We start from the raw sequence: 24733 nt of genomic DNA, 5'->3' as shown, positions 1-24733 counted from the left end.
AACAATCAAAACCTCTTTCTTTCACTTACTTGCTGTGCTGTTTTGTTGTTCATTTTTTCAGTTTCATTTTTAACCAGGATATCATCATACATGTCAAGCAGTGAAGTTTCAGCTGTCTGTCCATGGCCTCTCTTCCTCGGTGCGCACTGTCACTGTGTTCGTTTCCACCTTTCCATCCAGCAGTTGTTCGAATGGCGCTAGGAGTGTGTTCATGTTTCCAAGTTTCAAACATGTTCTCAAATGCCATTGAAATGGCAGCAGCGGTATGAGAACCAGAACATTCTTGAGCATGCAATACAGCTTTCCTCAGTACGAAATCCTCATCGACCCACTGTGCTGTCAGACTCAGCATGCCCATGGGGCTGACATCGCTGGTCCAAATGTCAGTCGTGAAGCTAATAACAGTGACGCCCATAGCAAGTGGATCATATAGATGTACGTTTCAACAATACTGTGTAACTCCGGTAGGGCAACATCTGAAAAATAGTGTGTACCGGGGCTCGGCCAGTCGGCGAAAGCCAACATCATCCACGACGGGGGACGGTTGATTGTCAAGGGCAAAGAATTCCATTATCTTGCCGTTATTGGATTTTGCCTCTGAGTTGGCCCTCTTTCAAATGACTGCTCGACTTGGAAGTATGTGCTTAGTATTTTTCTGCTTTTGTTCTGTGTAGCGCTGTATTTTTCGTGCCGTCATTACATCCTCTACATACGTTATATAGGTATGTAGGTCATCTACGTACGTTATATAGGTATGCACTTCAGCTTTGACATCGCTTTTGCACGGCGTTAAACTAGGCATCGGGACGATGCCGATGTTGGCATTTTTAGATAATATTGTCCGATTCCGATATGCTCACCGATATTTCCTGTGTCCCCAACTGTAAGGTCAACACCCGTTGTATTCGGCACATGTGACAAATAAAATATGATTTGAAATGATATCCAGGTAACTTGACACAACTGTGGGACGCATTGGGAGTCAACAAGGGCCAGCATCCCTGTGGAACGCTTTCGACACATTGTACAGTCCATGACCTGACGAATTGAGGCTGTTCTGAGGGCAAAAGGGGGTGCAAAACAATATTAGGAAGCTGTTCAGTGTACATGGATGTTATAACCATACGCTGATTGGGCTACGTGTCAGTGCAAAGTTCAGATAAATATGACTATTGCTGGTCTATTCTTGCAATCCTTTAGTGTCTCATCTCCATTTTGAAGCTAGTCATTTCTTAATAATCCATGTTGAATAAGAGGATGTGGAGCCATATCAGCCAGGCCTGAACTGAATTTATTCCGGATTTAAAAATGGCAGGTACAATGAAGTCAGAGCTGCATTTCAATTTCCATATATAGTTCCGCTACGCCAGTGCTTAACTCCTGAGCCATGAGCCATTTGATTAAATTACAGTCAGAAGAGAGCATCTTTCTCTAAATCCTTATTACATTTTTAAAAGTCATAGGACTTAATGTCATCAGGTATACTGAACAAAAATAGAAACGCAACATGCAACAATTTCAAAGATTTTACTGAGTTACAATTCCTGTAACTAAATCAGTCAATTGAAATAAATTCATTAGGCCCAAATCTATGGATTTCCCGTGACTGGGAATACAGATATGCATCTGTTGGTCACAGATACCTTAAAAAAAAGGTAGGGGTGTTGATCAGAAAACCAGTCAGTATCTGGTGTGACCACCATTTCTCAAATGCAGCGCGACACATTTCCTTCGCATAGTTGAAGGGCTTCTGATTGCGGCCTGTGGAATGTTGTCCCACTCTTCAATGGCTGTGCAAAGATGCTGGAAGTTGGCGGGAACTGGAACACGCTGTCGTACACGTCAATCCTGAGCATTCCAAACATGCTCAACGGGTGACATGTCTGGTGAGGACGCAGGCCATGGAAGAACTGGGACATTTTCAGATCCCGGAATTGTGTACAGATCCTTGCAACATGGGGCCGTGCATTATCATGCTGAAACATGAGGTGATGGCAGCAGATGAATGGCATGACAATGGGCATCAGGATCTCATCATGGAATCTCTGCATTCAAATTGCCATCGATAAAATGCAATTGTGTTCATTGTCCGTAGTTTATGCCTGCCGATAACATAACCCCGCCACGGGGCACTCTGTTCACAACGCTGACATCAGCAAACCATTCGCCCACACAATGCCATACATGTGGCCTGCGGTTGAGGCCGGTTGAACATACTGACATTGGAGGCGGTATATGGTAGATAAAACATTTAATTGTGGCAACAGCTCTGGCTGATATTCCTGCAGTCAGCATGCTAATTGCACGCTCCCTCAAAACGTGCGATATCTGTGGCATTGTGTTGTGTGACAAAACTGCACATTTTAGTGGCCTTTTATTGTCCCCAGCACAAGGTGCACCTATGCTGTTCATTCAGCTTCTTGAAATATCGCATCAGTTGGCTGGATGGATTATCTTGGCAAAGGAGAAATGCTCACTAACAGGAATGTATTCAAATTTGAGAGAAATAAGCTTTTTGTGCATATAGAAGATTTCTGGGATCTTTACAGGTTGCGTTTATATTTCTGTTCAGTGTAGTTACAGAGAAACCAACAATTTCATCTACACAGTCAAGGTAGTCAAAAGCAACACAATATATAGAGTTGAAGTCGGAAGTTTACATACACTTAGGTTGGAGTTATTAAAACTCGTTTTTCAACCACTCCACACATTTTTTTGTTAACAAACTATAGTTTTGGCAAGTCGGTTAGGTCATCTACTTTGTGCATGACACAGGTAATTTTTTCAACAATTGTTTACATACAGATTATTTCACTTAATTCATTATTTCACTTAGTTACACCAGCTCTGTCAGGAGGAATGGGCCAAAATGCACCCAACTTATTGTGGGAAGCTTGTGGAAGGCTACCTGAAACGTTTGAAGTTAAACTATTTAAAGGCAATGAGACCAATACTAATTGAATTTATGTAAACTTCTGACCCACTGGGATGTGATGAAATAAATAAAAACTGAAATAAATAATTCTCTCTACTCTTATTCTGACATTTCACATTCTTAAAATAAAGTGGTGATCCTAACTGAACCTAAGACAAGGAATTTTTACTAGGATTAAATGTCAGGAATTGTGAAAAACAGGAATTGTGAAAAACTGTTTAAATGTATTTGGCTAAGGTGTATGTAAACTTCCGACTTCAACTGTAATACCATTACAAATATACCACACAATTGCATAAGAGCCTTTAACAAATCATACACGATACAACACATCTGTAAAAATCTTCATTTACTTTTAGAACACTTTAAATAATATCTTAACATATCAACATGACTGTATACATACACTGAGTGTACAAAACATTAAGAACACCTGCTCTTTCCATGACAGTCTGACCAGGTGAAAGCTATGATCCCTTATTGATGTCACCTGTTAAATCCACTTCAGTCAGGGGCAAAAGGGGTGAAACTCAATAGGAAGGAGTTCCTAATGTTTTGTACACTCCGTGTATGTCCCCGTAACAGTCGAGGCTGTAGCTATGTGCAGTTCATGGGCAGCAGAGGTGATCGGAGGGAGCTTTAGACGACGAGGCCCAGGCGTTTCTTGATGAAGTGGGCCACCAGAACCTGAGGTCTCTGTTGGTACTCCACTAGCACATCATGAGGGGTGGAGATCTGATCCCCATCGAAACGGTTCAACAAAGTCACACAGACGACAGCCGCTGGGGAGAGAAAGGTTACATCCGTTACAAATGTAAAAACACTTGATTTTTTTACAGGGGTCATGAGGTCATTCAAATTGATTACTGAATTTTCCCTGTCAAAGAAAGTTAGTGACGTTGGAGACGGATTTATTTTGAACAACACCTTTGATGGCACAGGCACGACACATGGCTGCGAAGACGGTGGACTCCATCTCAATATTCCTGACTCCTGTGTTATAGGCTTTCCTTAAGTACTCCAGCTTGTCCTCAGTGGAGAAGGAGCAGAGAGCCCCATCAAGCCGACCCTGACCTGGAGGACCACAACAGAACACAGGCTGAGTTAGATCAAAGCCAGAAGGCTAGTAGGCAGCATCGGGAATGTACTGTACATCCTAAGTTAAAGGGTCAGTCAAGCCACTCGAAAAAAACAACCAAACTCACAGACTGTAGCTTTAACTCAGGGCTTCTGAGTGGCTGAGTGTACAGCGGTGGGTGACGTGGTTACCTTCGTAGAAGTCACTGGTGCACATGGTGTTTCCGATGACGGTTGGCACGTCGTCTAACTCGGACGAGCACTGCAGCAGCTCCTTGGATACGCCCACATCCAGCTCTGTGCTCCTGGTGACCACCTTACCTAGAACCACCTGCTCAAACTGTGCGCGGAAGAAGCAGTCCACCGCCTTGTCTGTGACCACTACTGTTCCTGGTTCCAGACCTGTAATGGGACACCAGTGACATGATTTAGAGAGCTGTGTTACCCGACTAAATCAACATGTACAAATAAATGTGTGTTAACATCCGAAAGAAGAATGGAAAGGGGGGAGTACGCTCTGACCGACTCCACCGGAGGTGCCAATGCGGAAGAGGATGAAGTCGATGCAGCGGGCATGATGCAGCAGTTTGATGAGCTCATGGAGCATGATGGAGATGGAGGGGACGCCCATACCATGCTGCAGAGACAGAGGGGTGAGGTTAACAATCTTTACTAACGTGAACGGAACTGCGGGAAAGTAGTACTTGGTGTTGTGAAACACTGAGTCGCCGTGCATGCTCTCCCCAATGTGTAGATGGTATCACGGTAACATCCAGATGGTTACCAAATTTTGTACAAAATAATTCATGAAAGCTGCCATGATCCATGGAATAAAATATTGGAGGAAAACATTTGGTCACGTTAGCTACTGCCGGCGACACCATGATACAGCTAACCAGTGGGAAGCAACTCGGGTTGGCAGGCATTCTTCCCTCTGATCTCAACTTGGTCTCAGAGCATTTTGTGTTATTCTGTACGTAAATCCCAGACACTCCATTTAGTGTGATATGTTACGTTTTGTATGGTATGTATTAATTTGTGGATGTCCATCACTCATTTCGTATGATATGTTACGAATTACAATTCGTACTATATGAGTTGAATTTGCTAAAATGTACAATATGTTACACATTTGTGAAACGTATGGAATGTTATAAATTCTAGCTAGGTGGCTAGCTGGCTAGGGTTAGCTACAAGGGTTAAGGTTAGGGGAAGGGTTAGCTAACATGCTAAATAGTTGCTAAAAATGTAGAAAGTAGTTGAAAATATGCTAATTAGCTCAAATGCTATAGTTGTCCGCGGTGAGATTCGAAATTGCAACCTTAGGGTTGCTAGACGTTCATGTTATATGCTCACCCATCCACCCTGACCAACCACCTACATTTGTTTTTGCCTTATGTAACCATCTGTCTTATGTAACCATATCAAACGTAACATATTGTACAAAATATTCTAGTCTATGAGACCAGGCTGCTAGTCTAAGGAGATCCCATGGCCCCCAGGGCAGTGAAGGGCCCATGGGCCTCTGTACAGTCGTGGCCAAAAGTTTTGAGAATGACACAAATATAAATTTTCACAAAGTCTGCTGCCTCAGTTTGTATGATGGCAATTTGCATATACTCCAGAATGTTATGAAGAGTGATCAGCAAAGTCCCTCTTTGCCATGCAAATGAACTGAATCACCCAAAAACATTTCCACTGCATTTCAGCCCTGCCACAAAAGGACTAGCTGACATCATGTCAGTGATTCTCTCGTTAACACAGGTGTGAGTGTTGACGAGGACAAGGCTGGAGATCACTCTGTCATGCTGATTGAGTTTGAATAACAGACTGGAAGCTTCAAAAGGAGGGTGGTGCTTGGAATCATTGTTCTTCCTTTGTCAACCATGGTTACCTGCAAGGAAACACATGCTGTCATCATTGCTTTGCAGAAAGAGGGCTTCACAGGCAAGGATATTGCTGCTAGTAAGATTGCACCTAAATCAATAATTTATTGGATCATCAAGTACTTCAAGGAGAGAGGTTCAATTGTTGTGAAGAAGGCTTCAGGGCACCCAAGAAAGTCCAGCAAGCACCTGGACCGTCCCCTGAAGTTGATTCAGCTGCGGGACCAGGGCACCACCAGTACAGAGCTTGCTCAGGAATGGCAGCAGGCAGGTGTGATTGTATCTGCGCGCACAGTGAAGCGAAGAGTTTTGGAGGATGGCCTGGTGTCAAGAAGGGCAGCAAAGAAGCCTCCTTTCCAGGAAAAGCATCAGGGACAGACTGATATTCTGCAAAATATACAGGGATTGGACTGCTGAGGACTGGGGTAAAGTCATTTTCTCTGATGAATCCCCTTTCCGATTGTTTGGGGCATCCGGAAAAAAGCTTGTCCGGAGAAGATAAGGTGAGCGCTACCATCAGTCCTGTGTCATGCCAACAGTAAAGCACCCTGAGACCATTCATGTGTGGGGTTGCTTCTCAGCCAAGGGAGTGGGCTTACTCACAATTTTGCCTAAGAACACAGCCACGAATAAAGAATGGTACCAACACATCCTCCGAGAGCAACTTCTCCCAACCATCCAGGAACAGTTTGATGATGAACAATGCCTTCTCCAGCATGATGGAGCACCTTGCCATAAGGCAAAAGTGATAACTAAGTGGCTCGGGGAACAAAACATCGATATTTTGGGTCCATGGCCTGGAAACTCCCAAGACCTTAATCCCGTTGAGAACCTGTGGTCAATCCTCAAGAGGCGGTTGGACAAACAAAACACCCACAAATTCTGACAAACTCCAAGCATTGATTATGCAAGAATGGGCTGCCATCAGTCAGGATGTGGCACATAAGTTAATTGATAGCATGCCAAGGTGGATTGCAGAGGTCTTGAAAAAGAAGGGTCAACACTGCAAATATTGACTATTTGCATCAACTTCATGTATCTGTCAATAAAAGCCTTTGACACTTATGAAACGCTTGTAATTATACATCAGTATTCTATTTAAAAATATATATATATATATTTCACCTTTATTTAACCAGGTAGGCTAGTTGAGAACAAGTTCTCATTTGCCACTGCGACCTGGCCAAGATAAAGCATAGCAATGTGAGCAGACAATACAGAGTTACACATGGAGTAAACAATTAAAAAGTCAATAACAGAGTAGGAAAAAAAACGGGGAGTCTATATACATTGTGTGCAAAAGGCATGAGGCCGGCGAATAATTACAATTTTGCAGATTAACACTGGAGTGATAAATTATCAGATGTTCATGTACAGGTAGAGATATTGGTGTGCAAAAGAGCAGAAAAGTAAATAAATAAAAACAGTATGGGGATGAGGTAGGTAAAAATGGGTGGGCTATTTGCCGATAGACTATGTACAGCTGCAGCGATCGGTTAGCTGCTCAGATAGCAGATGTTTGAAGTTGGTGAGGGAGATAAAAGTCTCCAACTTCAGCGATTTTTGCAATTCGTTCCAGTCACAGGCAGCAGAGAACTGGAATGAAAGGTAATATAATAAAATGAGGTGTTGGCTTTAGGGATGATCAGTGAGATACACTTGCTGGAGCGCGTGCTACGGATGGGTGTTGCCATCATGACCAGTGAACTGAGATAAGGCGGAGCTTTACCTAGCATGGACTTGTAGATGACCTGGAGCCAGTGGGTCTGGCGACGAATATGTAGCGAGGGCCTGCCGACTAGAGCGTACAAGTCGCAGTGGTGGGTGGTATAAGGTGCTTTAGTAACAAAACGGATGGCACTGTGATAAACAGTACACAGCGTTGTACGAGATCTATTTAGAGTTTCTTGTTAATTTCTCGCATGGAATAGCCTTCATTTCTCAGAACAAGAATGGACTGACGAGTTTCAGAAGAAATGTCTTTATTTCTGGCCATTTTGCGCCTGTAATCGAACCCACAAATGCTGATGTTCCAGATACTCAACTAGTCTAAAGAAGGACCGTTTTATTGGTTCTTTAATCAGGACAACAGTTTTCAGCTGTGCAAACATAATTGCAAGAAGGTTTTCTAATGATCAATTAGCCTTTTAAAATGATAAACTTGGATTAGCTAACACAACGTGCCATTGGAACACAGGAGTGATGGTTGCTGATAATGGGCCTCTGTACGACTATGTAGATATTCCATTTTAAAAAAAGTGCCATTTCCAGCTACAATAGTCATTTACAACATTAACAATGTCTACACTGTATTTCAGATCAATTTGATGTTATTATAATGGACAAAAACAACAACATTTCTAAGTGACCCCAAATCCTCAGAGAGTTCTTTGCCATGAGGTGCCATGTTGAACTTCCAGTGACCAGTCAGTATGAGGGAGTGTGAGAGCGATGATACCAAATTTAACACACCTGCTCCCCATTCACACCTGAGACCTTGTAACACTAACAAGTCACATGACTCCGGGGAGGGAAAATGGCTAATTGGGCCCAATTTGGACATTTTCACTTAGGGGTGTACTCACTTTTGTTGCCAGCGGTTTAGACATTAATGGCTGTGTGTTGAGTTATTTTTAGGGGACAGCAAATTTACACTGTTATAGCAAATTTACAATGTTATACAAGCTGTACACTCACTACTTTACATTGTAGCAAAGTATCATTTCTTCAGTGTTGTCACATGAAAATATATACTCATATTTACAGAAATGTGAGGGGTGTACTCACTTTTGTGATATACTGTATATATAAATAAATAACTCCTCACCTCTCCACTATGCTAGCTGCGTTCTGGCACAAAAATGGCTGCCGTGCATCATTAAAGTAGGTGCCACACATTGGTGGTGGTAGAGGTGAATTCCCCTCTTACTATTGTAAAGCGCTTTGAGCACCTTGGTGGAAAAGCACTATTCAAATCCAATCAATTATTGTTGTTATTATTATTACAAGACACAGCAATACACCAAACATCTGATAATAATATGACATAATTTCAGGTGTCAGTCACTGGCTTTACATAAATCATTTTCACTTATCAAGTTGTAAAGTCTTAAACAGGCTATCGAAAGTCAAGTCAGACCATTATCTTGTGAGGGAGATGTATCCATTGTGCAATACTTACACTGATAGAAAGTACGGGTCCCACTTTGTACATGGAGTAGCGGTCGGTTCCTTCACAGATATCTGTGACATTATCCATGTTTCCGGGCAAGGCCAGCTCCTGGTGAATGAACTGAGCAAAGGACTTCATCCGATTGGCACTCCCGCCGACGCACACAAACTGCAATGAGGGAGACATAAAAGACAACTGTCTTTGAGAGTAGCTTTTCAAAATCAGGCATTTCAAGTATTTTGTCTGGGCAACTTCCACAAACCTTGACGTCTCCGAACATCTCAGGTAGGTTGTGGGTCTTGGTCCCCAGGTTGAAGTGATAGAGAATGTCCTCTTCCATTGTATCCAAGTGGGGGTTTTTAACATGGATCTGTGGGTTCTTGAAAAGGACCTCCGGTCTGTAAAAACATTGACATAAGAGCGATCACATGAAAGCGTCATAATAAAAGTCTCTCGAATGCAGAACAAGAACTAGTGGTGTAAGGAAACCTCAAAGCAAAATAAAAATACTCAGTCGCTATATTCAGAATGGTCCGTGACAGTCCCCATACAGTTGAGTAAAATAGATGACATGGCTGTTGTTCACTGTAGATATACTAAAAAAAATGAATAATTGCTATCAACTATATAACACAATATTACAAACAAAATACTTAAAAGAGCCACAATATTAGCAACAGCCACAAGTGCAATACATACCTTTCAGGCTAGACAGAAAAATAATCCAGGTGATATTCGCTGTTGTGCTGTGTAGCAGTTTCCAAATACTCTTGACACGTGTTCAGCTCGAAGGAAATGAAAGTGGCGTCTCTGATTCTGGGGCTGATAAAGCTTTGCCCTGTGACCTCTCAGGAATGATTGGTTAGTGAGGGAGGAGTAGTGACTGTCTGGTCTCTAACTGATCTAAAACAAATGCTTTGACGGACGCTACAAATACTTGGCTCAGATCCAAAGAGCTTGACTAGACACAATTTACATAATTGTTTTTATTTATTTATTCATTTTTAACAATGAATTACTTCCATTGTGTAAAATACAAATGGCCATGCAAATAAATTGCCAGGTGGACTCAAGTTACATAAACACACATCTCCATGTCCTGACAAGTTTTCAAACATGAGCTAAGACGATTATGTAATTTTCAGAACCCTGGGCATCTCATGATACATTCAGGTTCGAAAGCAATAGAGTGTGTACAAATATTTGACTACGTGTGTGTATATCAATAAAATACATTGACATTATGTTAACCACTTTTTCTGATATGTCTCATATCCTAGTCATTCATTTCAGCGTTACGGGGAGGATTATATTTCAGATTCACTTTGTACCCTGTGTCAATTACATCCATAGAACTTCTACTATGATGATGGTGGTAAAGAGGATCAATTCGTGGAGACCACAGGTGTCAACAAATACATGTCTAGATGCCATTTCAAAATGGCGACGAGTGCTTCATTGAGCACATAAAGAGAATGACGACACGTCCAGAGTTTCTATGCACAACACATTTATTTTTAAACAGAAATCTTTATAGCAACCACAGAGGCACAAAAAAAAAAAGACACTTCAAAACAGCAGGCATTTTTAGAGGAGCCCCTCTAAGCCAGACACCTTTTAAAAAGCAAACCATCATTCCAAAAAAAAAACTACTACAACAGACAAACAAGAGCATAGCTCGGGCTAGTACATTAAGTTAGTGTTACAGTGTTACAGTGCAAATGCAGTTCATTAGCAACAACTTCAGGCACAGAACGGGTCTGTGAGCGCAAACTAACGTAGAATCTAGTTTTGCAATTGTGTATACTTCTTGGAACAAGCACACACAGAGGTGGAATAACAAGAGTGCTAAAACTCTAACCAAAATTAACTGCTTTAATTGACCTATAGTATATGCGGTTTTGAACAGGCAAACCCTGGTGAAGGAACGTTGTGGAGATGAACATTGAGGAGTCAGTCGTCCTCAACTGCCTTTGCTCCTTTCTACTCCTTGGAATCTGCAGGGATACACACAGGTTAATTTGTGTGTGTGTGTGTTTCCCCACACATTTAGATTTGCCGTCCCATCACATGATCACTGACAACAATGCATTAATAATGCAAGTCAGGATTAAAATGTTCCCGACTGATGTCGACAGGCATATCATCATGTCTGAATGGTTCCTGCATTGTAATTTCGCAACTCTACTTTGGTGCCCCATGTATCAATTCTGTAGATCTGTACATTATTTATTGTCTCATAAAAATCTATACACGACTTCATGACTTGACTTCATATTCATTCAATATTTCATTAGTTAGTCAATGTGCTTCTGAGCAATGAGACAAAATTGCCAATTGAATTCAAATGATCTTGAAGTTGGAACATCAAACCAGTCACTAACAGCTACTTACTTGATGAATGCATATTGGGTGCCCCTTTCTTGTCCTCTAAATAACCGAAGCTCAAGAGCGTACCCATGTTGACAGGGTTCGAATTCTGAGATCTGCAAGACCAAAAGGCAAGCATTTTAATGTGGTCAAAACAAAATGCGGAAACAAAACATGAAAATAATTGAGCATTTAGATTTAGTCGAGGGCTCACAACAACCATAAAACTGCACAACAATCGTAAAACAGTGGGAGAATCAGTCAGCTGATGGTAATATTGACACGGTGAAGGGGAGTAAATCAACAGCAAACAATGAATTTGGACTGAAAACACTTACCTCTAACTGAGACACAGTCGAGCTAATAATTAAATAAAAATGTTTTTATACCCTGGCAATTGGTCAACTATATCTTCCAATTTTAACATGTTCTGTTATTCATTATGGTTCTAAGAATGGACAGACTGTGTAGCCGTGGCTATTTGCTGTCTCTGATGTCATGCTTCATGCTTAGAAGAGACATCTCTGGTCACATGTAGGCAGTCATTGTAAATAAGAATGTTCTTAACGGACTTGCCTAGTTAAATAAAAAATGCAATGTGTGACAGGTCGCCACAGGTCACTGACAGGTGCCAAATGTAAAAAGAAACATTTGCACAATGACTTGCATTGTGGAGTAATACTATTTGAAGCTAGCGATCTGTTTGTTGATGTATTGGCTCATAAAGCTAACTGAGCGGAACGACTAGCGAGGACATCTGTACTCTTTGAGCAGCATTGCAGGCAGGCACGTGGGCATTGGCCCATAGAGTTAGAGGACTCATCATGGATATAAACTTGTTTCTGCATGGATATTGCCATTGAGGCCTTCCACCATTTTTAAGCAGTCAACTGGGTGGGGATTCGCATGGGTGGGTGCGATCAACCAATAATCATCTACTTCTTCAAAATGGGTTAACTATGGTTTGTAAATGTCTTTAAGCTATGTCAACACCATCTTAGTGGCCACAATAAATCAATGACAGAAGATTTGGGTCAGGACGCCAGCAATCTTGGCGGTAAAAGCACCTATATTAGCGTTCTATTTTTTTCAAAACACAAAAGAAGAAGAAAATTGACTACTTCAAAATAGCCTTAATGGCACTACCCGTGCCGTCACAGATGCCATAATGGGGCAGATACAAAGATGCATCTTTTAACTCTATGCATTAGCGAACATCACATGGGCCTTATTCATTCTTTAAAAAGTCTGGGGGAGAAGTTTTGGGTAGTGCAGTATTGTATGAGAACTACGGAAGCCAGGTCCAAGACTACCACAGTGAATATTGTCAGCACATTGTCACTCCAGAAGCTTACAGATTTAAAATGGTGCAATCTGGGATATTTGTAGCCAATTTAAGTCACCAAAATGAATGATATGAGGCTTATACCTACTGATTCTTGAATAACGTAATAACATAACTTGCCTCATGTGAGGAAAAACCATTCATAACTCAACATCTAATGTTTGCTCCAATGTTTTTAAAACAAGTGACTTCGTTAACAATGTATAGCTTCAGAAATGGTAAAAACTATATTGATGATATCATTGAATTGCATCCAAAAGTAGTCTGTAAATGTTAAAATAGTTACTTTTCTTCAGCCCCATCAATTGGTAGCGGGGCTGCTGGGCTGAAACACAAATACACCAGGAGTGTAGCTTTAATTAACACTCAAAAAAAAACAGTTGTGCTTGGTAAAAATGAACCAACTTTTCACATTGCAGTCTACTTTCACATTTACCACATAACATGCACATATCTCTTCACCCATTTGCTTCCATGAAGGAATACGTCTAATTTTACAGGGGAGGTCTTAGACTAGCCAATGACGAGACATGCATCTCTTCTGTGTGCCCCCCTCTGTACTCACACTGTACAGCGGGATCCTAAAGTATTGACACCCTTGAAAAAGATCAACAATGATGACTGTATAAAATAATTCACGTAAATTAAAAATGACATTATTTTATACTAATAAAGGCCCAATAATTCAGCGAAACAGATTTGGTTTAACAAGTAATATAAATAGCCACATAAGGCCAAAGGTCCACCTCCATAATTTAGAGTAGGTATGGGGTTATTTTCTGCTCATTCATTCTCATTTCGGTGCCAAACCCACCACTGGTGTGCGTGGCTAAAGAGCTCTATTTTCATGTCATCCAGCAAATTTAAACGCCTGGAGTTTGTTAAAATGGCATTGGCACTTGGATTGGAATTGATGCTATGGTCAAACTGCATGAAAATAGAGCTCTGGCCATGCACACCAGTAGTGGGTTTGGCGTCGAAATTGGTATTGTATTAGTATCCCAATTAGCTGTTGAAAAAGCAGCAGCTACTCTTCCTTGGGGCCACACAAAACATGACATAATACAGAACATTAATAGACAAGAACAGAACTACATAAAACATTTTTTTAAAGGAGAGGCGTATCAATAACTACACACAAACTATCCAGGTCAAATAGGGGAGAGGCGTTGTGGCATGAGGGTGTTGCTTTATCTGTTGTTTAAAAAAAAAAAAACAGGTTTGCTGTTTATTTGAGCAATCTGAGATAGAACGGAGTTTCATGCAATAATTGTTCTGGATTTGAGGACTGTCTGGTGGGGTAAGTGTGTGTGTCAGAGCTGTGTGTAAGTTGACTATGAAAACAATGGGATTTTCAACACAATTGTTTCTTATAAAAAGTGATGCAGTCAGTCTCTCCTCAACTCTTAGCCAAGAGAGACTGGCATGCGTAGTATTTATATCAGCTCTCTGATTACAATGAGGAGAAAGACGTGCCGCTCTGTTTTGGGCCAGTGGCAGCTTAACTAGGTCTTTCCTTGCAGCACTCAACCACATGACTGGACAATAGTCAAGATAAGACACAACTAGAGCCTGTAGAACTTGCTTTTTGGAGCGTGGTGTCAAAAAACAGAGCATCTACTACCGACAGAACTCTCCCAATATTTACACACATTTAATCTGTATATGTTTTGACCATGACAGTTTACAATCTAAGGTAATGCCAAAATAATTTAGTCTCCTCAACTTGTTCAACAGCCACACCATTCATTACCAGATCCAGCTGAGGTCTAGATCTTAGTGAATGATATGTACCAAATACAATGCTCTTAGTTTTAGAGATGTATAGGACCAGTTTATTACTGGCCACCCATTCCAAAACAGACTGCAACTCTCAGCATACATGGACACAAATGCTTTGTTTAATGCCAGGTCATTGGTAAAAATAGAAAAGAGTAGAGGGCCTAGAAAGCTGCCCTGCGGTACACCACATTTTCCATGTTTTACATTAGAGAACCTTCCATTAACGAAAACCCTTTGAGTTCTATTAGATGGATAGCTCTGAATCCACAATATGGCAGAGGTTGAAAAGCCAGAACAACAGGTTGTTGTCAATAATATCAAAGGCTGTACTGAAATCTAACAGTACAGATCCCACAATTTTCTTATTATCAATTTATTTCAACCAATCATCAGTCATTTGTGTCAGTGTAGTACATGTTGATGCCCTTCTTTATAGGCATGTTGAAGGTCTGTTGGTCTGAATTTGTTTACAGAGAAATATCATTGTATTTGGTCAACAAAAAAATCCAATAGTTTGCTAAGAGCTGGCAGCAAGCTTATAGGTCTGATGTTAGAACCAGTAAAGGCCGCTTTACCACTCTTGGGTAGCGGAATTACTTTGGCTTCCTTCCAGGCCTGAAGACAAAGACTTTCCTCTTGGCTCAGATTAAAGATATGACAGATCGATGAAAAGCTAATGGGGATGGTAGCTGACTATAGCCACTCCTAAGTTGTGAATGCCAAGATGTGTCATTACTGAGCGATAACAATTTTTCCACCTCTCCCACACCAACTTTGCAAAACTCAAACTTGCAATGCTTTTCTTTCATTATTTGTTTTTTTTAAATGCATGAATACGATGACTCATTGTCATCGTTTGCGTTTCCTGCCTAAATGTGCCCACTTTGCCAATTAAGTAATCATTAAAATAATCGGCAACATCAAATGGTGGTGATGAATAAGCCATCTGATTTGATGAAAGATGGAGGTGAATGTATTTCTGGCCATAATTTAATTTAAAGTACCCCAAAGTTTTTTTTTTTTTTTTTACATCATTAATCTTGGCTTCATAACAGTTTCTTCTTTATGTTGAGTTTAGTTACATAATTTCTCAATTTGCAGTAAGTCAGATGTGCAGCCAGACTTATTAGACCCCCCAATCATCTCTTCAACCATACAGTTTTGCAGCTCCTCATCAATCCATGGAGCCTTAACAGTTCTAACAGTCAGTTTCTTAACAGGTGCATGTTTATCAATAGCTGGAAGGAGCAATTTCATAAATTCATCAAGTGCAGCGTCTGGATGCTCCTTATAAATCACATTTTATTTATTTAACTAGGAAAGTCAGTTCAGAACAAATTCTTATTTACAATGACGGCCTAGGAACAGTGGGTTAACTGCCTTGTTCACATCAGACCAACAAATATTTTTAATATCTACATAAGAGTCACAGCAAAATTGTATGATCTCTTATACACTTATAGGCCCAGCTTTTGGAACTTTGGCTTTCCTGGATGTAGCCACTATATTGTGATCACTGCATCCAAAGTTCTACAGTATTAGTAAAAATGTGGATGATCTTGTTCCTGTTGTGTTTGTAAACACCCTGGTAGGTTAATAACCTGAACCAGATTATAGGCACTGGTTACAGTGAGAAGCTTCCTCTTGAGCAGGCAGATTGATAGTCAACAGTCAATATTCAAGTCCCCAAGAAAGTAGACCTCTGTTTAAAATCACATATACTATCAAGCATTTCACACATATTATTTAGATACTGACTGTTAGCACTTGGTGGCCTATAGCAACACCCCAAACAAAAAGGCTTTAGATGTGTACCTGCAACCACAACACTTCAATAACACTTGACATAAGATCTTCCCTAAGCATTACAGGGATATGGCTCTGACTATATACAGCGACACCTCTCCCATAAGCATTTCTGTCTCTTCTATATATCCTTGTATTGCTACTGCTGTATCATCGGATTACTTACCTAAGTGGGTCTCAGAAATGGCTAATATATGAATGTTATCTGATGTCAGCAAGTTGATTTCATGAACCTTATTTCTAAGGCTACATCTATAAATATGGGCTATTTTCAGCTCCTGGGCAGCTTATCAGAGATATACATAATACTGAAAAGAGCAAACAAAGCTAGATAAAAAAATATATATACATTAAGCAGTCAATTAATCAATGTGTGTGTTGCGGGGTTGAAGTTACGAACCCATAGGCTTGGCTCAAGCATCCCTTCCAGGCTTCTGGGAGGGAGGGAGGGTGGACAATGAGCCTGTCATAGCGGATGTAAGCAATGTCCCCACACGCTCTGGCAGCTTTCATGGCTGGAATAAGTTATTTCCTCTTCAGGATAGTCCTCGTTGAGGAAGATGTTTGGTCCTCCCAAGTTATTGGCTCTTTCCAGAACAGAACCTCAGGAACTTGACCACTATAAGCCTGGGCCTGTCACCTGGGCCGGTGGTGGGTTTTCCAGTCATGTGGGCGTGCTCCACCTCAATCTTTCTGGGGTCCATCTTGAATTTCTCAGAGATCATTTCCCTCACTTGGTCCTCAGACTCTGTCCAGGTCTCATGTGGAGATTCTGCCATTCCATCCACAACCATGTTGTTCCGCCTTGATTGTCCCTCGAAATTGATCTGTCATTGTTATCATGGATTCACACACAGAACTGATGTCCTCTCTCAATGACTTAGTGATTGCTGTCATCTTGCCGTTTTCTTGTTTCAACTCATCGAGCTGACCCTGGGAGAACTGCAAACTGTTGTAACAACTGCTTGTAGAACGCTTTCATTCACATGTGATAGAGAGATACCACTGTCCTTAACGGTACTCCCACTGGCTTTGGTCTTTGTCATGGCAGCTAGAAATGTAGGATACGCTGTTACTCCTCACAGTTCCAGACAGGGCAGGTCACAGGGAAGATTGAAAACAAAACAGCAGGGATCTAGACAGCCACAAACCCAGGACAATCCATGGCCCCAGCCACAATGGCTAAACGCATTGCGAGCTGCATTCAAGCCCTCAAGAAAATCCAGCTAGCAGCTAGGCTAACTGCTACGCCAAATAGCTGCGATGCCAACTGCATCGCAGGATCCAATAACTAAGACTTTTAATACACTTTCAAAACAATAAAACCAAGCTCTCCCTCGTTCAGAGTTATCCGAGCCCCTGTGTGAGAACGCATAAGCAGAAAAGACTCCCTTACCTACTGTAAAATATGGTGGGGGATCTTGTTATGGGGCATTTTTGCTTCCACTAGTCCTGTGGCCCTTGTGAAAGGTAAACGTCATTATGAACTTTAACCAGTACCAGGACATTTTGCCCAAAAATCTGGTTGCCTCTGCCAGGAGACAAACTTGGCCGCAAGTGGATATTCCAGCAAGACAATAACCCCAAACACCCTTTTTTAAAAACATTTATTTTTAAATATCACATTTTCCAAGAATTTGTTCTTAGGAAACTGATCAAATGCTTTTGTTGCCAAACAGAAACACTGTGCAATAGTGGCACTGCAATTCAAGTGGGAGGGGTCCTGAAGTCATATCCAAAAGACAGTAAAAAAACGTTCTGTCATTTTGGCAAAATGTCTGTAATAGTAATTCTGTAATTTTTAATACAATTCTGTTTAATATTTAGAATATTATACAGTGCATTCAGAAAATATTCAGACCCCTTGACTAACATTTTGTTACGTTACAGCCTTATTTTAAAATGGATTAAAATACAAAAATCCTCAATCTACACAAAATAACATATTGACAAAGTGAGAACAGATTAACATTTTTGCACATGTACTACAAATAAAAAACATAAATAACTTATTTACATAAGTATTCAGACCCTTTGCTATGAGACTCGAAATTGAGCTCAGGTGCATCCGGTTTCTATTGATCATTCTTGAGATGTTTCTACAACCTGGAGTCCACCTGTGGTAAATTCAATTGATTGGCCATGATTTGGAAAGGCACACACCTGTCTATATAAGGTTCCACAGTTGACAGAGCATGTCAGAGCAAAAACCAAGCCATGAGGGCAAAGGAATTGTCCACAGACCTCCAAGACAGGATTGTGTCGAGGCACAGATCTGGGGAAGGGTACCAAATAATTTCTGCAACATTAAAGGTCCCCAAGAACACAGTGGCATCCATCATTCTTAAATGGAAGAAGCAACAAAACCAAAATTCTTCCTAGAGCGGACTGCCTGGCCAAACTGAGCAATCGGGGGAGAAAGTTATTGGGTCAGGGAGGTGACCAAGAACCCAATGGTCACTCTGACAGAGCTCCAGAATTCCTCTGTGGAGATGGGATAACCTTCCAGATGGACAATCTCTGCAGCACTCTACCAATCAGGCCTTTATTGGTAGAGTGAGCAGGCAGATGCCACTCCTCAGTAAAAAGGCACATGACAGCCCGCTTGGAGTTTGCCAAAAGACACCTACAGACACTTAAGACCATGAGAAACAAGATTATCTGGATTGACAAAACCAACATTGAACTCTTTGGCCTGAAAGCCTCACGTCTGGAGGAAACCTGGCACCATCCCTAAGATGACTGGGAGACTAGTCAGGATCGGGGGGCAAAGATGAACAGAGGAAAGTACAGAGAGATCCTTGATGAAAACTTGCTCCAGAGCACTCAGGACCACCAACTGGGGGCGAAGGTTCACATTCCAACAGGACCTTGACCCTAAGCACACAGACAAGACAACGTAGGAGTGGCTTCGGGACAAGTCTCAATGCCCTTGAGTGGCCCAGTCAGAGCCCAGACCTGAACCCGATCGAACATCTCTGGAGAGACCTGAAAATAGCTTTGCAGCAACACTCCCCATCCAACTGGACAGAGTTTGAGAGGATCTGCAAAGAAGAAACTCCCCAAATACAGGTGTGCCAGGCTTGTAGTGTCATACCCAAGAAGACTCAAGGCTGTTATCACTGCCAAAAGTGCTTCAACAAAGTTCTGAATACTTATGTAAATGTGATTTTTCAGTTTAGCATTTAACACATTTGCAAAAATGTCTAAAAACCTGTTTATGGGGTATTGTGTGTAGATTGAGGACTGTAGATTGAGGAAAATAACTATTTAATAAAATTGTAGAATAAGGCTGTAATGTAACAAAATGTGGGAAAAGTCAAGGGGTCTGAATACTTTCAGATGGCACTGTATATCATTCATTGTATTCTCACAGTATAAATAATCCCCTATCATTAACAATCAATAGGAATTACATACTGAAGTAATGTGTTTGAAATCTCTTTCTATTTGACATTGATTATTTGAATGTATATGACTGAGCTTTTGAGCCTATAATAAAGTTACATATTGTCAAGTTGCACAAGCTGTCTGGAGGCACAACTCTGCTGTGCATGAAAAATAGAACATTGCCATCTTGTGGATATCTGGTGCAAATATTTCAAAGGGCGTACTCACGTTTTCTTGAAATTGCCTGCTGCCTCTTCGTTCTTTCCTGATGCTAAGGACAAGTTCTCCATTTGGCTGTTGGGAGATATCTGACAATAAAAACAAGGTGTCTTGAATAGTCATTTATCATCTGGAATCATGCCAGGATTCAACAGAGATGAAAGATGTATTGAACAAGAGATGAACCCCCCTATTTCAGTTGGCAACGCCGGCCTCTATTGGACATACTAGGTCACTGTCTACTCTATCCATGCAACTGCAAGAGAGGAATCTTATAAATTTAGAATAATTTAAATTTGATAAACGTCAGTGACAATTTGATGCTAACCAAATACATTTCACCAACAATGGTGGACATAGCCAAAGATGGTAGTTAAGTGGTTGGTTATAGGTTCTCAGGATACGGTAGGTGTTAAGTCTGAGAACTCTATTCCTTGTTAGCTAATACTATTTTACTGCACCAAAAACATTAGGCTTTTCATGATACTAGGCAGGTGATATAATGCTGACAAAAAAATAATGTCTGATATAGATCAGTAAATCTAGATCTAAACAGGTCTGTCTGCATAATGTATTTGAAACACATAACTATAAACTCAATTTAGTGGCACAATAGGGAGGGTGTAATATTGTTACAGTTGTTTTAGGAAATTGCAAGGATTTCTCCCTTCACCTTCTCTTTGTCATCAAAGTCCCTTTCCCAAGTTGACTTATTATCACTCCCAAAAGGAGCATTAGTTGACATGTAGTTTTGGAAACTCTCAGTTGGGCTGGAAGAAAGAAAAATGGACAAATAACCCATTTTACTAGTAGACTTATCTGGTATAACAGGGCTGCGTTCAGCAGGACTCAACGGTGTGCAATGTTTGATACAACGGGGACAGTGCTGTTCTGAATGACCAGTTGAAGAATGTTGTGATGATAATGGTGGACCAGAGAGAGGGTGATCGTGTATACACTACAGTGTGCTGCATGAGTTTTCAAATGGTGACCACACCCATATTGATCCGACCACACTTCGCCACAACCACCAAAAGGGAGCAAACATACAAAGGCTGTTGAAGGAAAGTGCACTGTGAGGGAAACGTGTTATTCGGTACAAACCATCACGCAACGTAGCAAAACGTTTAATAAACTGAACACACCCCTGTTTTACAATAGGGTACATGCCATACATCCACAAACAAATATGTCATTTGCATGTTTAATGCAAACAATCCAACTTGGCCTAGCCAAGTAGCCATAAAATTACTAGCTAACACAAAGACATTTTTTTTTATTCCACAGTCATTTCTCTCATTTTAATTTGCCTTTACCTTGCTTGCTCTTTAGCTTTTGGAGAACCAGAGAACCAGTTAGGAGGCTTGTAAGATGATGCAGAGTTAGGTTTGGTGTCCAAGTTGGTCTCCTCATGCCACAATAAACCTGTAAATGATGAGAAGAACTTGGCTATCCATTTTGTATACTAGCTATTTGCTAGTTAGCTCGCTAGCGAACGTTAGTAGTCTCGCGTGGCAATCCTTCCAATTATCTGGATGGGTGTGTCATTTTCCTATTTACACAGATAGCTAGATATAACGTTATCTGACTTTATTTCCACATATGAAAGGATAGATCATCGTTAATGAGTCCCTTTTAAAACAGAATATCATTTTTACCCCTCTGTCCTCCTTGTTTAGCCAGTTTAGTATAAGCAGAATCGGACTCATTAACTCCCGTACGGCGCCCTTTACTCCTCTCCTCAGGACCATTGTTAGCATCTTCAGACAGCCCAGGAATCTGGGAGGTCGGGGCAGCTTTTGTTGAACAATCATCACCATTGTTAACGTCTAAAAACACAAACACAATAATATGCCTCGCTTCAAGCTCGCTAGGCACTTCAACTAACACATTCACCTGGTACATTTTTAGAGATGCTCGTTTAGCATTTGAGATGTAGCTAGCCAAATAGTACTGGGCCTTCACAGCTAACGTTAGTATAACGGTAACAGTTAATTAGTCAAAATAAATGCTGGTCAACTTTGCACATTTGAAGAACCTCTAAGTTACTTGCCATCGTTGTTTTGTTGGTGATCTGTGTCAGTGTCCATGTCTAATGTTGTCTTTCTGATGGAAAAAGAACGCAGCAAATTGTCATCCTTGCCAACACTGCTGGCCAAATGGCTAGTCAGTTAGCTACCGTTAGCTTAGCAATAAGGCGTTGCCAGCTAGCATTAGCTAGTTCAAAGCAAGCGAACAGTATAGGTGTTCGTTTAAGCACATAGATGTAAGTGTGGGTAACTAGCAAGGCGATGTGATGTTCAGGAATCATTGCAAAACATTACTTACATTTCCAGCTATACAGCGGTTGCAAATCTGGACACTGGCAAAGAGCGCGGAGAAAACCGACTATAGGTTTAGAGCTAGCTTGCAACGAGTGACAAGACAAACGTCCGACTGTGCCCAACAGACTGTGCCCAAAGTTTTGTTACCATGGAAACAGGGCTGGGACGTTGACATTTTAGGGTCGTGTTCACGAACCGATTGTCGTGAATGGGTTTAAAAACAGCAATTATGTGAAATTCCTTTCAATCAGAGCTGAGATTTAAAAAAAATAAAAACATGTTTTATTGTTTATTAAATGAAAATAAAGATATTGAAATTATGAATAATCCACCCAACACTTTATTTGCAAGTTACATTGTAAAATAATAGTGAAGACATCAAAACTATGAAATAACACCTATGGAATCATGTAGTAACCAAAAAAGTCTAAATACATTTTATTTTTTACAATCTTCAAAGTAGACACCCTTGATGACAGCTTTACACACTCTTGGCATTCTCTCAACCAGCTTAACCTGGAATGTTTTTCCAACAGTCTTGAAGGGGTTCCCACATATGCTGAGCACTTGTTGGCTGCTTTTCCTTCACTCTGTGGTCAAACTCATCCCAAATCATATAAATCGGGTTGAGGTCAGGTGATTGTGGAGGTCAGGTCATCTGATGCAGCACTCCATCACACTCCTTCTTGGTCAAATAGCCCTTACACAGCCTGGAGGTGTGTTGGGTCATCCGTTCACCTACTCTGTGTCTCACAAAGACATGGTGGTTGGAACCAAAAATCAAAAATTTGGACTCATCAGACCAAAGGACTGATAGCTTGTCACAACACAACTAATCGGCTCAAACACATTAAGAAGGAATGAAATTCAACAAATTAACTTTTATCAAGGCACACTTGTTAACTGTAATGCATTTCAGGTGACTACCTCGTGAAGCTGGCTGAGAAAGTGTCAAGAGTGTGCAAAACTGTCATTAAGGCAAAGGGTGGCTACTTTGAAAAATCTAAAACATAAAATATTGTAGCGACCCGCACAGACAGCTGTGTGTTATGTGTTAGGCTAGGAGGTGGTTGTGTTGTACTGACCAGTACAAGTACAGTACCCGGTGTTCGCGGGGTCCGACATGTCAATCAACCTGCTATCTGCCAATCACGGGAATGCCTGGAATGTTCTGATGCCGGGCATCCTGGTGGTTGGCGGAGTGGCGTGGAGGGGGGTTGGGCAGGGGGGTGGAGCATTGGAAGTTAAGACCAGGTTCAGCCTTTGTTCTCTCTCTCTTACGTCTGGGCTTCACAAGAGAAGGTCACGATTGGCTTGTGGGTTATCTGTCATCTATTTGGCGTGTGCTACGGCCCAAACAGTAGCCTGTGTAAAGTTGGTTTAATAAACCGTCAATTCGCAAACTCAAGCCTCTGTCTGGACAATTGTTCATTTATGATCTAGTCAGGTCATTACATTGGTGTCAGAAGTAAAAACGTTGATACAAGTTAGCCAGTTAGCTAGCTGACTTATGTGGCTAGCTACCGTAGGTGAGAACGGGGATTGAAAATGCTTCGAGGGAATCCGAAAGTGAAGGTGGAGGTAGGGGACGATTATGGCCAAGGAGGTGCGTGTGAATGGACGTCGGGGTTCTGTCTGAGGAGATCGCCAGGGCGTCGGAGCGCAGAGGCCGCTTGAGGGAGGACGTTAGAGCGATGGCGGCTGAAGCGGGCATGAGTGCTTCATCGACGGTATTTCACGCGGATTCTGGTGGGCGGACCGAAGTGGTGACGTCGACGCGGCGTGACGAGGAATCTGGGGCTCAGGATGTAAACAAACATGGCGGCGCCCAGTTCCCGGCTGCGTCCGTATCTGTTAAGACCCCAAAGTATTCCGGTAAGGCGGATTGGGAAGCTTTTCATGCTCAGTTTGAACTGTTAGCTCATTTTAGGGGTGGTCGGATGAAGAAAGGGCACTGCAGTTGGCTTTATGCCTCACGGATGAAGCTCTGGCCTGTTTGATATTGATTAGCCCCGAGGACAGGCATGATTATGGTGCTTTAGTGGGAGCACTGAGGAGGCGCTATGGACAGTGTGTACAGCCCGGGCTACTGCGCTCCGAACTGAGTAATAGACGCAGGCAGCCTGGAGAGCCTTTACGGGTGCTAGCTAATGACATTGAGAGCCTCTCTCGGCGGGCATATGCTCACATGCCCCCCTCCGTGCAGAGCGAGCTAGCACGGGACCAGTTCATACAGGCGCTCTCTCCTACGGAGCTGCGCATACAGACCCAGCTGGCTCATCCTGAGTCATTGCAGACAGCCTTGGAGATGGCTTTGGAGAGGGAGCTGGTGTGGGCTGGGGCTTCAGCTGGGGCTTTGGTGGGGGTGCAGGGAGACACACCCTCTGTGCGAGCTGGGGGCAGAGCAGCCCGGAGCCGGAAAAGCCT

General features: G+C 41.7%; 2 protein-coding genes across 7 annotated transcripts; both read right to left on the bottom strand.

Moving 5' to 3' along the window:
- Window positions 1–2234: 2234 nt before the first annotated feature.
- Window positions 2235–9902, bottom strand: LOC118385988 (uridine phosphorylase 2-like). Of its 3 annotated transcripts, none has more exons than XM_035773286.2 (8): window positions 9770–9902; window positions 9585–9666; window positions 9333–9468; window positions 9080–9238; window positions 4535–4649; window positions 4205–4414; window positions 3863–4009; window positions 2235–3717 (listed from the first exon to the last, which is right to left on the bottom strand). In XM_035773286.2, the coding sequence occupies exons 2-8, from the start codon at window positions 9641–9643 to the stop codon at window positions 3575–3577; spliced, it is 969 nt and encodes a 322-aa protein (XP_035629179.1). In that variant the 5' UTR covers window positions 9644–9666; window positions 9770–9902; the 3' UTR covers window positions 2235–3574. The 3 variants fall into 3 exon arrangements, with proteins under 3 accessions (XP_035629179.1, XP_052377926.1, XP_035629180.1); XM_052521966.1 differs by having other exon boundaries at window positions 9585–9655; window positions 9770–9863; XM_035773287.2 differs by lacking the exon at window positions 9585–9666 and having other exon boundaries at window positions 9770–9901.
- A 661-nt stretch (window positions 9903–10563) lies between these two features.
- LOC118385989 (uncharacterized protein C7orf57-like) lies at window positions 10564–22479 on the bottom strand. 4 transcript variants are annotated; one of them, XM_035773289.1, is made up of 9 exons: window positions 22311–22479; window positions 22036–22088; window positions 21641–21811; window positions 21299–21407; window positions 20656–20752; window positions 19992–20071; window positions 13072–13110; window positions 11465–11556; window positions 10564–11067 (listed from the first exon to the last, which is right to left on the bottom strand). In XM_035773289.1, exons 2-9 carry the CDS (start codon window positions 22070–22072, stop codon window positions 11054–11056), a joined length of 639 nt encoding a protein of 212 aa, XP_035629182.1. In that variant the 5' UTR covers window positions 22073–22088; window positions 22311–22479; the 3' UTR covers window positions 10564–11053. The 4 variants fall into 4 exon arrangements, with proteins under 4 accessions (XP_035629182.1, XP_035629183.1, XP_035629185.1 ...); XM_035773290.2 differs by having other exon boundaries at window positions 21641–21778; window positions 22311–22478; XM_035773292.2 differs by having other exon boundaries at window positions 21641–21761; window positions 22311–22454.
- Between the last annotated feature and the right edge of the window lie 2254 nt (window positions 22480–24733).

This window comes from Oncorhynchus keta, chromosome 7, assembly GCF_023373465.1.
Source record: "Oncorhynchus keta strain PuntledgeMale-10-30-2019 chromosome 7, Oket_V2, whole genome shotgun sequence".
Taxonomy (NCBI): Eukaryota; Metazoa; Chordata; class Actinopteri; order Salmoniformes; family Salmonidae; genus Oncorhynchus; species Oncorhynchus keta.
Note: the sequence above shows the minus strand (reverse complement) of the source record. Positions and strands in the feature narration are given on the sequence as shown.